The following is a 13,234-nucleotide window of genomic DNA, read 5'->3' on the forward strand; positions in this document are numbered from 1 at the left end:
TTCTCTCCCTCATCCAAATGTGAAGGGAACAAGTGGCTGCATGGTGCTTGGTGACCTGCTGGGCTGAAATCACAAGAGGAAGGACAGCAGGTGTTCAGTCCACCCAGTGGATTTTTCTGAGGAGAGCTAAGGGCATCACTGGATTTGGTGGTGTGAGCACATGCCCCAGAGGCAGGAGCCCTGATTTATGTACCAGTTCCCAAGACTTTCTGTACTTTGCATTAAGCAGCTACAGGGAGGCAGAGTGTTTTTTCTCTCTGAGCATCGTCCTTGTGTGCTTCACTGAGAGCCTGCACATTTGCACCTCTCTTTTCTTCCGCTCCCACAGAGCTCCTCTGGCTCTCCAAGAGCATTAAAAGCAGGCAGCCTCCCACATAGCTCTGGGTAGGGTTGAAAACAGACTTGGTTTAAAGTCACCTGCGCAAGTGGTAACTAATCACAAAATGTCTGCAGAGAGGGTGAACAGAGAGTGAACACTTAGCTTTGCTGAGTCTGAGTCCTAACAGCTCCTGGGTTATTCTATGGCAGAGCCAGGAAATTAATTTGCCTTTCTAAACATAATTTTCTCCATTCTGGACAGCTCAGCATTCTTCCCCACTACTTGCTTTGCATTATTTTCCCCCAGATATACTATACTACATTTTTAAAATCAATTTATGTTTCGTCTTTTTATTTCTAGCTACATTTCACCTTCTCTGCACTATATAGTCTATCACCACAGTCTCAGTTATTAAACTTAATGTGATATCTAGAGCTCACTTCACTTCCATGTAAAATTTGCCATGACTTGGCAATAAATAAAATGAAGCAGACTGGAGCTTCCTTCGCAAATGATTCAACTCCCACTTTAGAGAACAATGCACCTGTGCATAAGACTGGAAATAGCAGTGTCAAAGGCCAGCCTTTCAGGAAGCAGTAAAGATCAGGCCTTGCAAAACATTTCTAAGTGAGGATGAGAAACAAAACCCAAGCCACAAATGCCTCTTCCCAGCCAAAAGACTGCCAGTGCTGGTGAAGTGATGGGAAGGGTAGATTGCTAATAGCAAACTTGTACCTATGTGAGACTTCCACGTTAGCTGGCAATATCATGTGGCTTCCATGAGAGCCGGCATATCTCCATTTAGCTTTAGATAAATCCATATATTTTGTTTTTCTTCTGCTGTTATTCTATTACCATTAGCAGGAACAAGCAGCCACTTAAAAACCAGAAATTGCAATATAGAAAGAATATTAGTAAGAAACAACCAAAAAATTTCTCTGGTGTATCAGAACGTGGAAGTTTATTTATACTCACACAAACTGAAATGCTAACAGTTACAAAGATGGATGATTTGAGTAGTCAAATGTAAGTACTCTATTTATCTTTCATAGCTGTGCTGAAGAACGAGAGTAAGGGGCATTTTCTATTGCAAACCATTTGCATAAAGTCACTTAGGCACCAGGTTCAATGGTACACCATTTTAATTTTGCTGTCATAACAAAGCTTGGCAACAAATATGTCACCTATATTTGTGTATCTAGCTATATATCTATATATATGTATATATATGTAGGTGTATGTATGTATTTGTGTGTGTATATATGCACTTACATAGTACAGACAAGTTCACACAGTTAATAGGCTGTGGAGGGAATTCAGACTCTGTACTCCAGAGATTTCCACCTTTGCTGTGTCTTTTCTGTGACATGTGGTGCATGCCAGCTGTACAGAGGTAATGGGGACAGGGCAAGAGTTTCAGGGGGAGCCAGAAGAGGGATGGCAACCAGCCCCCCTTGATTCACCATTCTCCCCTGAGGCCCATATTGAGTTATGTGCAGTTGCCTTCCATGCTGTGGCCAACCTGCCATCCACACCATGAAGTTGGTGGGATAGGGTAGCCAAGAGACTGGGGGACCTCTTACTGGTCCCTCAGTCTCTTGGCTGAGCATAATCCTGAGCAGCTGCTGGGGGCCCATCCAGTAGTAGTGGGTGTTCCACTCAGTGACCCTTCACGGATACCTGCAGACCCTCTCTGCAGTTTCAGCCTTGTAACCCTCACACCTCTTCTACATATTCTTTTCCAACCTGTATTCCCCTGGATTTTCCCATTTTCTTCTAGTCCTTTGCCTGCACAAGAGAGGTGGACAGTTTTGGTAGAGCCAGTCCCTGGTTAAACAGAGAATGGAAAAAGTGGCAGCTGTGCAGCCTTGCCATTGACAAAGAACAGGAAGATTGGGACAGGCCTGTGCCTCTCTCTTTGCATAGGACACAAAGAAATGTGTCTCTTGATATCCATCCCCTACTCATGTTGCAGGGCAGAATTCAACACTGAGAGAAGCAGAAAACTGAAGGAAAAGGCAAAAAATAATTTCTAACAGTATTTTATTGGCTTGCATTGCAAGCATTTTTGACACAAAGGTACCACTCACTGAGCATGCATTCCAGTCATGAAAGACATAAATAATAATAATAATCACTATTTTTAATTTCACTTTCTTGGTACTACCTCAAAGTTACATGTGTGTTATTCTTAGAATGAAAACCATTACAGCTGAACATTTTTATCAGTGAGCATCTAAGAAATGGAAACTTCAAGCACTACTGACATGTTTCAAAAAGTGGACTCCAAGTTTATGAGCTGCCTACACGATCTCTTTCACTCTATAGGACTCCTTCCTTTCTTACAAGTTTTTGATTTAAGGGTTTTCATATGATGGTCCTTAAAAAATAATTATTTTTCTGTGTATTTAGTTGCTCAGAAAGAAAGACACTGATTTCAGGGGGAAATTAAGTGCTTACTTCATCAGACTAATTTCCAGCATCATTGGTGCTGTGTTGAAGACACATATTTCAACTCTGAACATGCAACTTCCATGGTGGTGTCAAGAATGTAGAAGCAGGTCCTTGACTGGTCTTGGTTTCTCTTCCATTTGTTAGGTCTCACTAGACCAGAAAGTGAGCATCAGAAACAACCAGCTGCCAGTCAAGGCTCTCACTGATGGGTAGAGGAGCAAAGAGGCATCTTCACCAGTCCATGTGTGTACAACAAAGTGTCCGCTATAAAATGGTGGTCACTGCCACTCTTCCAAATTTAAAGGGAGCCCTGCTCTGTGCTTGGAAAAGTTAAATGCCAGTCCTGAATTCCCAGACATTCAGGCCTGTAAAAGCTCAGAGGATGGGACTTGTAGCCCTGAGTGAGATGTCTGACTGCCAGAGTCATCCATTCAGCACATGGATTGCTTTGGATGACAGAGACACCATGAAGTTCAGGCATTTGCTGTGAGTCACTTAGAGACACATTTCCAGGACACCAAGGCCTTATTCTGCACTGACCACCTCTAGCTGCTGCTGATAAACAAAACAACTGCTGCTCATCTAACTGAGCCTTCTGTAAACTAGATGCAAGTATTCTTTAACCTATTTAACACCTCAGCTGGGCACCAGAAGGTGAACAACTTCTATGTCTTGGGATAGCAAAGAGATGAGAGATGTCTCCTCATTCCCAACCCAAAGGGCAGAAACATCACAGACTTGCATACAAGACAATTGTTTAATACGTTCACAAATCAATTTTATTAATTTAAAACAAAATTAATGAAGAAAAATTCTGTACACAATTGTGGACACAACACACTTTTTGTACAATAAGGCCCAGATAAACTTTGTTATTTTTTTCAGTCCGCAAGTGACTAAAAATTGTAAAGAGCCAAAGCAAAAAAAAAAAAAAAAAAAAAAAAAGACAACCAATTCCCCCCCATTACTGTCTACTTTGCTCGAGAAAAAAAAAGGCTAATTATAGTCTCAATTCTAAAAACTATCTGCAATGTGCTTTATGTACATATGTGAGTACTGCACGAGGTGCAGCACCCATACTGAGCAAAGTAAAGCACATGTGCAAGTCTTGGTAAGAGAAAAACCTCTCTGTTGGTACTAAAGCAATCCACAAATATTTTATTCTAGCAGCAATGTGATTCCTCCAATAGAGAAGGGTGTTGATTTGTAGCTACATTGGTGCTCTGTAGCTTTGCAGGTAGCTGTTTCAAGGCTGGTGGGTTTTTGTATTAAAATGAAAGAAGAAAAACCAGAAAATTAACCAACAATGGTGAGGCTTCTTTTTAATAAGATATTTAACCAGGCAAAAGGAATTGGTACAATTCAAGCCAAAAAGTCAGACTAACAGTTTATTTAACCAAGTAGCTCACAGCCTTCAAGATGAGAAAAGTCACAAGTCACAGACAGACACAGTCTAGGTTTGTCCTTTAAGTTAGTACAGACAGAAGCAAATTTTAACTCCTTGGTTATAACCATTTCAGCATTTCCATTGCCGGCAATGGATGTTATATCTTAGGAAAATCTGACTCCTGGTGGAAGAGGATTAAAAAACTTAAATGTATATGAGCATTTTTGTTTAATTTCTCCAAAATATTCTCATTTCTAATTTCTAAAAATATTAGTGATGATAGTTTCCTTCATTTTCGGATGAGACAAAAGCTATTTAGTACCAAGGTTCCAGTTTAAGTTACATCTTAAAATATATTTTTGTTCTTTCTCTATTTCTTTATGGAATGACTCTCCTAATTAATTTTTTTAATACTCTAAAAAGGGTTAATATGTTAACTTTAAAAGAGGAAACAAAAAGACAATAAAGGCCTCCTCTTCACTTGGGTTTTATCTGTATTTGCTTTGACCTGGGGGGGACACACAAAATCAATGTTTTCATGATCAGAGTGGGTGAGACAAGAAAATGGCAGAGAAACAGCTGAGAACAAAACCCAGTTCCTATTGACACTTGACATCCATGCTTTTGGTCTTGACAAATTTATCTAAAAAAATCCATTATCTACATATTTATATCCAACACATTGATAAGGCACCGCACAAGTTTGTGCACACGTGGCCTCATTCTTCACCAACAAGGCATTACTATCTCTCAATAGCATTTACCTTAACAATATGTAAAAGAATCATTCATTATTACAAATTTACACAAAAAATTCTTCCTGTACATGATTGTCTCAGTGATGTACCTATTAGTTTAAATTAGACATATTTTAAACTACTCTGTAATGTGCTAAAATCAAAAGTAGTTGCTGTACCATAAGGCAAAGGCTTATAATAGCCTTTAATCCTATTATACATATCCTCAGTTATATGATGTCAAAATATAGTCTGTTCATAAATAAGTAAAGATGTACAGAGTACCCTGGGTATGAGAAACCAAAACGTAAACCTTCTTTATAAGAAAATTACTCCACTGGTATTTTGTAAAATCTCAGTCTTCATTGTGCAATCAAGTTTGCTGTGTTGAAGAAATGGTGTGTGTCACATTGAAGAGGCTAAAAACTACAAAGCATTTGCAGGTCCTTTTTCTTTTCTTCACAGGTATGAACCTCTTATTTCCTTTTCTTTTCTTTTTTTTTTTTTTTTTTCCCCATTATATTTTTCCTTCTCAATTTCTTTTTGGTAGCAAATATGGTAAAGATGAGTTGTTCAAACACTCACATGGCTTATTTTCGTTGGACTTGCAGTACCGGAGCCAACAGCTGTTCTGAAGAAAAAGACATGCTCCTCCGTTTACTGAAAGGGCAAGGGTTAAGACCAATTGCAGCTGTACGTCAACATGTTGAAATCACAAAGTTCTGTAGTCCAATGCTGACACAAGACACAGGCATCTCATCCACGGGCAGAAGGAGGCTCTGAGGTTTGAAAGTGCTGCTAAGTTGCTACAAGTACTCCAGTTCCAAGGCATGGTGAAGGGCCATAAGGTCAGAGTGGCTCGAGATCCTCCAAAATGGCATAGCATGCTGTGAACAGCACAGACAACATGTAAAAATAACCCCAAGCATTCTGGTATTTAGACCCACCCTTTGTTTTTCACAGGGGTAAGAGAACACTTGCAGGAGAGAAAAAGAGCTCTTAAAACCTTGAGTCCTTCAGGTTAATGTCTGGTATCTCTGACCCACCCCCTAAGCATAAATTCTCAATAACAGTAAATCTATTTGCAATAGGAACTACAGCAAAAACATCAGGAGATCGTAAGGAAGGGAGGGGCTTCTAATCTCTTTGTATGAAAAAGAGATTTTGGAACATTGCAGAAGAAAATATTACTTCTGGATAAAAATAAGCCAAATAACATATACATGAAGCCTGTAGGTAGTTTGAGAAAGGAACAGAAAGAAGATAAAGAAAGTGAAAATGTTGTTTATTATCAAAATGTGTTTTCTCCTTGTAAAAAACTACTCCTGGAAGATGAGTTAAGAACAGAGAAATGGTGATTCAGAGTAACTCATGTGTTGCTCACATCACTTTGAAAAGATTTTTATCCCAGTGGCTTGTATAACATTGGTCATTGCTAACACTGATCTTAAAACATCTTTTCCATACGGAACATTAAAATAAATACATATTTTTTTCCTATTAGTTGTAATAAAATCTGTCTGGAGCACAAATATTTTTGCAAGGAACCTGAATAAACCAAAAACACAAATCCCAGGAAAAAGCACAGATTACCTCATTCATGAAGGGTAAAAATCTGATTAAGAACTATCTTTATACTTGAAGCTAGGAATTATAATGTCAACAAGAACTTTTGTGTAAATTAAAAAAAAATAAATCAGCTTTTGTCAGGAAATTATTCTGTAAATCCAATGGGAAAATAGTTTCAATTCAACAGTGTTCTGGAGGCTAACATGACTGTGTTCACCTTTTCATTGGGTCAGTTTGTGTCCTGGCACCTTTAGGAGGCAAACCACAAGCAATTTATTATCACATTAGCTTCTAAGTTCCCCAAGCATTTTATCTATGACTTCTCAAAGAGGCTTTCATCATCCTATTTCAGCAGCTCCTGTGTAAATTCCTAATTCCACTGAAATCACTGGCAAAACTCCATCTCCTCTGCCACTTTCATTCTTCTTTTTTTTTTTCATTCTGGTTTTCTCAAGTTTCAAGTTAGAGAGAAATTTTGAAAAAAATGTTAAATTCACTGTTTCCAGCTGCACATTTACCATCATTTTTATACCTGTCTCAGAAGGCAAACACCTTAACACTCAGCCTATCACATGATATCCTTTGATATGACACTCCTGACCTGAATGAAGATGCAGTATGGATGCATCAGCACATGCCCACATTCCGAGCACAACAAGCTTCTAGAACAAAGGAGTTTCTTCAGAAAAAAATAAAATGACCCCCAAGAAAACACCATTGTAACAGTTTCTGTTCTGCTTTGCTTTGCTTTAGAGAATTAGGAAGCCTTGAGAAACAGCTGACTGAACCTCAGCTTGAAGATAAATTAATAAGCCACGGCTGACAATACAGAGAATAAAACAAACAAAATTCAGAGACAATAGAGGTATTTTTTGGAAAAAAAAACAACAAAAAACTGCACAAAAATCTTATGATATTTCCAAAACACTTTTAAAGATGGATCTTTTCCTTAAGAAGGAAATTTTCAACACTACAACACTTTTTGCCTGGACATCTTCAGTCTGGACTTCCACTGTACTGTCTCTGTGCTCCACCAGCTACAGAAAGCAGATGCAGTTAGCTGATTCAGTTGCAACTCCACAGCCCAGGGTCTTCCCTGTTACATTATACAGGCAGCCTACCCTCTGTGCTCTGTCAGGCCAGACTCTGCTGCTTTCCAACTCACAGATTTCCTAAGGATGAACTTCTTGCATCATGTTCAGGAAATGAACCAGCAAGAGCAATATGAAATAAAAATTACCAGTCATGCCATTCTCTGGACATCTATCTCTTTCTGGCAGAATTTGAAATATCTGGTAGGGGTACTACATCAAGGACAAAGAGTCACAGTTTTGTCCTTGCAGCAGGTCCATGCTGTGTTTACCAGATGACTGCAGTGCTGCCTCCTTTTCGTGTGAGGCTGCAGCTTCCGTCTTCTCTCTCAAACTCCTGCCAGGTGGGACACAGCTGCTCTCCCTGACAGCCAGCCATAGCTCCCTGCTCCTCCTCTTAGTCATCTTGGCAGCAGGTCTGCCTTAGCCAGTGGGTCAGGGAAGTGTAAACAGCATACCTATGATGTGGTGTGGCAGAGTCTGGTGGACTGACATGGATGCTCTCCAAGGTCACACAGCAAACAAATCAATAAGGAGAACCATAGGAATAAATTCTTGGCTTCCAGCTCCCACTTCATGCAGCTCCAGCTTTATACTGCTTCCCTAGTAACAACCTCAGCATCACAGAGCATACACACATCAGGCAAGTAGAGGAGAGTTAAAGACTGATTGATTTAACAGAAGTTTTAGCTTCTGCTAAATCAAGTTACAGCACCTCTTGCTAGATGCCCATGTGCAATATCAAGTTTTGGATTACCCTGTTTATGGGTCAGCTGTTGATGGTCAGATTTTAAACCAAAATTGTGAGCAGTCATTATTTTGACTATATATTTCTATCTCAAGTACAGTTAAGTGCCCTCTGCTTTATTTATGTGTCTATGAAAAGATTGTGCCCATATTTACGCAGATACAGCAGTGAAGTGGAGAATGACAACAGTCTCATTAAAAAAAAAAAAAAAGAAAAAGGTTGTGTAAATCTCAGGATTATAATTACTTTCAGTTCTCCTTCATGTAGATCTAAGGGCCAGTTGCACAATCCCAAGAAATGAAGCATGCCAGGGACGTGGTGGCTGCATGGGGCTGGAATCTGCACTGGTGCCCTGGGCATGGCTCAATGTGGCCAATTCAAATTTCTCTCTGAAAAACTGTCTGACCCTACACTACAGCCTTCAGAGCTGTGAGAAGGAGAAACAAACCTGATACAGATCTATATATATCTGTATGTTTGTGTGTTTATATAGAGCCTCACACATATGTGCTCATATATATGCACGTTTTCATGAGACATATACACTAATTTTCACCCCATCTAAGATAATAAATGTTTGTATGAAATGAAAACTTTAAAGTAACAAAATTATCATATAGAACCTTATATATTTTTCCTGTATTAACATGCACTGTTGATTCACAAATATTCAGCCATGTCAAAAGTGGCAACACACTCCCGAGCTGGAAGTACATTTTCTCTTACCAAATGACTTGAGATCATTTGAGAGAGAAAGAGATCCTTTGTATATATATATGTACTAAATATTGCCTTTAAAATACCACCCCTGCCAACACTTAGCACACACATGTCATGAAGAACACTTCTATTCTGAGCCAAGCAAGAAATTCTAATCTTGCATTTGCTGCTGAGGGAGAGCACTGACCACTAATAAATAGGTGGTGAAACTGGGTGCATTAGTATCTAATGGAACTCTAAGTCTACTATTTCAACATCTTCCAAGTAAATATGAAGCTTTTGTCTCTTAAAAATCATTAATGGTTTGGCAGATGATACTTAACAATAAAACATCAATGAACTTTTAAATTATTTGATTTTGATGGCATTTTGAATTTAAATATGGTGGCAAAATTTTGGTTTTGATGTAAAAAGCATAAAAAATAAAACTACAAATTTAGTGAGCCTAATAATTAGAGTATTATTAAATAATCTAAGATATTAAGCTATTTAATTTCTGAAATAGAAGTAATTTTATTTTCAGCATGTACCTACTAAATGTACAAAACTTCAGCTATTTTACTCCAAAAAATAGTGCTGCTATTAATACACATGCAAAACAAATACATTTTTGATAGGAACACCAAAAAGTGCAGAATATCCTCTATCCTCCTTCCCTTAAATGAATACATATTTGTACAAAAAACGTACTCCTGAAATTTGTGATGGATTTGAATAGAAAACTCATCAGTTTTTGTCATCTTTCACAGTATTTTTGTTGTATTCCTGCCAGATTTGCTAAGCGGCCGTCTTTACTTCCTAACCCAAACCTGACCAGCACAGTGTGACTGTGAGCTTAAAAGCAGTGGCATATTGGATACCCATTTATATTCTATTTATTGCTCCACAAAGATTTATGGTTTTTCCTCCAAGGCAGCATGACCATTTTGGAGACAAAGGGAGAAGCCCATTTGCCTAGGTTCTCCTGAATCACATGATGTAAAATCCAGCTCCTCAGTGCAGAGGAGCCTTTGTCTCTTCTCACAAATTAGAAATCCTTTGGAGAATTCTCTTAAGCAGAAAAACTCAGAAGTTGGGGTTTTTCTGCCTTATTAGTATTTCCCAAATGTGTCTCCAAAAGCAAAGGCAAAAAATGAGAACAAAACTAAACACAAAAGAACACAAGAAAATGCAACACAACAAAATGAAACAACCTCCAAAAAACAAAGCAAAGCAAACCAAAATGCTGAGACAATGGAGTCTCTGGCAGAAACCCCCAGAACCTTATACTGAGAGCAGCTGTGTCACCACAGTGGCACTTGGAGGCGATGGCTCTGTCCCACATGGCACCAGTGCTGGTACCAGCATCTCCAGAGCACCTTTGGACTTTTACACTGGTTTCTCTCTGCCCTCCTCTCCCTCTTTTCCTGGGGAAGCTGATATGAAGGCAGCAACCTTTGTGTGAGCCCTGGCGTTACAGCCAAGCTCGCTGGTTGCTGCACTGATCCAGAAGGGTACGATTATTCCTCAATCTACAGTGCAAACATCCTGAGAGTTTTAATTGTCTCATCAAATATTTTGCTGGAAGTGACAGCTGAAGAAAGGTGTCAGTATCATAGTTCGACTAATGCTACCAGAAATGTAGAAGTGTGCATTTTACTCAGTGTATTATGTTTACTTACATCAACTAAAAGAGGCATTTTATGAACAAACTGTTTATCCTAAAAATATTTCTCAATAAAGCAATGATCTTTTAAGTGGCATTATAGGGTTTCTATTGTTGAATTTTTATATTAATGACAATAATGAAAAGATTTTAAATGTGTCTTTCATTTTCCTACTGCTGTATTGACTTAAGATTTTCCACAAATAAAGCACATACATGAAAATCTTGTTTTATGACGAAGGAATTGATAAACGATTGGTAAATTATTTTTATTAATAAACCTTAACTTTCTTATCCCCTAAGCTGGAAGTACAACTTTATTTTATCCACTGAATGAACACAGAATAAAAAAAAAATCTCTCTAATTAAATAGGCTTGAATTTATAAGCTCACTGGAAAAGACTCATTACAGTTTACATGTAAACAATGAAGTGCTATCTAAAGAAGGGTGTGCTACATATACTAATGGCTCCAGCACAGACCAAAGCCCTACAGAAAAGTGCTGTGCAAAGAGGGAACAGAAGACCTGTCCCTTCTCTGGAGAATACCACAAAACCTGAAATGCTGACAGGAAGCAAGGCGAGAAGAAACCAGCTACCAAGATTCAGGGGATAAACGTGACAGTGGGGTACATCACAGGGCAGTTATGCCACTCTGGATTGATATGCTTTGGGTAGTTTTGTGGAGGTAAAGCTTCTGTTCTGTTTGTGTGCTCTCCAGAGAAGGTTTGTGCTCTTGCAGGATGTGAAGGAAAAATCTAAAAAGGCAGATCCTGCATTCACAGTGTGAAAAGGTGATTTCTTATTTGGTGGAGTAAGAAGCAGGACAGGAATCACAGAAGCACTTTCCTAAATCAAATTGATAGTTTATGCAGAAAGGCAGGGCTGCTGGTCTACTTATTGACTTCTCTGGCATCACTGCAGCAGATAATTTAATCCAGAGCATCTAACATGCTTTCAACCTGAAAATTCCTTCCACCAGGAAAGAATACACACAAGTAATTGCACAAAGGAACTTTCTATACTGCTTTCCCTTAGCAACTGGAAAGGCTTTCTCTTATGCTTTTCTGAATCATGTTTCCTGTTGAAAAAAGCATTGGAATAGATAATGTTACCAAAAGGACTACTCTTGCCATTATCATATACAACACTATTTCACCAAGCAAGAGAAAAGGAACAAAGAGAAGGAATTTTTTTTTTTCCCCCTGATCTTAAATATAGCTTTTAAAATGTAATCATTTGCAGCGGGAAAACATTTCTCTGCAAAGATGAAAGGCATTTCTGAAGGAGAAAGGAGCAAACTGTTCCCGTCAGTCCGCCAAAGGGATATATGAAACTGAGACTCTGCAAAGTGCTGGGACGAGGCGGGAACCTACCCGCAAGGCTTCAGGGGCACAAAACCCAGATTTCATGAAGCAAAACCAGTCAATGGTTGTTAAAACGCCATGTGGACTAATTAGTTTCACTTCTCCAATTTAGAAAGTCACAGTGAAAAGAGATAGAAGTATCACAGAGAGTTTTGTGGTGAAAAAGCAGCTGTGTAAAAGCAATTTATCTGTGAAAGGAAGCAAGAAAAAAATGCCCATTTTCCTGCCCTATTCAAATGGCCAGGGTTACGCCTCATTCCTCTAAGCAAAGAATGTGTATCTGCAGACTACCTTGGGTAGTTTTTCTAGCAAGGCTAGAGATAATGCCTATTATTTGTGAATGGGAAGTGTTGCTTTTTTATACAGCTTAATTCACAATGAAAAAAAAAAAATTCTCCTTCTTCTCAGTGGAAAGCAAAAAATAATAGACAGTCAAATAGTATTCTCTGTTCAGTTATCTGAGATTATGAATGCATGCCAAGCCACAGGTTGTTGTCTGAATGAAGAATCCAAATTATGGACCCACAAGAAAATGAAAATTCCTACCTACTCCAGTCCTACATGTCTTTTTAAGGTGTGATATATATGTATTTCATACAGTCAAACAGGACACTACCTTTGATCACTAAGAATCACCATATTTTGCTTACATTCATAACATCCTATGTGGTATTTTGGGTTGCCAAGGAAAACAGAAATATTAGTTCTTGGCACAAAAGCCAGGGCCCATTTTCTGGCCCCTTTTTGAAGTACATCAAACATACATAGTTTAATGTGTCTTTTGGAGAACAGCAGGGCAAATCATTATCTATAATTATCTATTTCCTCTAGATATGGTCAATACAGATTTTATAAGGCAAATATATCCAACCTAAATGTCAATGCATGCTGTCCTATGTTGAGGAAAAGACAATTTTCCAGACTCGTGAAACCAACCCTCACCAAAAGAAGGTGATTACCTTTTTTGCGCCTTGTTCTTCTTCAACACCATCCCCTATAACAACATACACTACTTTTCTTCCAAATCTTTGAATTATTCGCTCAAAACAACTTTCCTTTCCTGAAAGAAAAAGATCAGGCTATTCAGGGTAGGTGGTGATGCGATGTCATCAAATAAATAACTTTTTTGCTTAGATCTCCCCAACCTTTGGAATTCTTAAGCAGAGCTACAAGACAAGAAGAGCCTCAGAAAGGTGTA

General features: G+C 38.6%; 1 protein-coding gene across 7 annotated transcripts in view; it reads right to left on the bottom strand.

Annotated features, from left to right (window-relative positions):
- Positions 1-3,546: 3,546 nt before the first annotated feature.
- Positions 3,547-13,234, bottom strand: part of EYA1 (EYA transcriptional coactivator and phosphatase 1) — a 157,450-nt gene continuing 147,762 nt past the window's right edge. For all 7 annotated transcript variants that reach the window (XM_058833365.1, XM_058833364.1, XM_058833363.1 and 4 more), the window contains 2 exons: positions 12,996-13,096; positions 3,547-5,784 (listed from right to left, as the gene is read on the bottom strand). In XM_058833365.1, the coding sequence (XP_058689348.1) occupies positions 5,704-5,784; positions 12,996-13,096 (182 nt within the window). In that variant the 3' untranslated portion in view covers positions 3,547-5,703. The remainder of the gene's footprint in view (positions 5,785-12,995; positions 13,097-13,234) is intronic.

This window comes from Poecile atricapillus, chromosome 2 (assembly GCF_030490865.1).
Source record: "Poecile atricapillus isolate bPoeAtr1 chromosome 2, bPoeAtr1.hap1, whole genome shotgun sequence".
NCBI classification, from domain to species: domain Eukaryota; kingdom Metazoa; phylum Chordata; class Aves; order Passeriformes; family Paridae; genus Poecile; species Poecile atricapillus.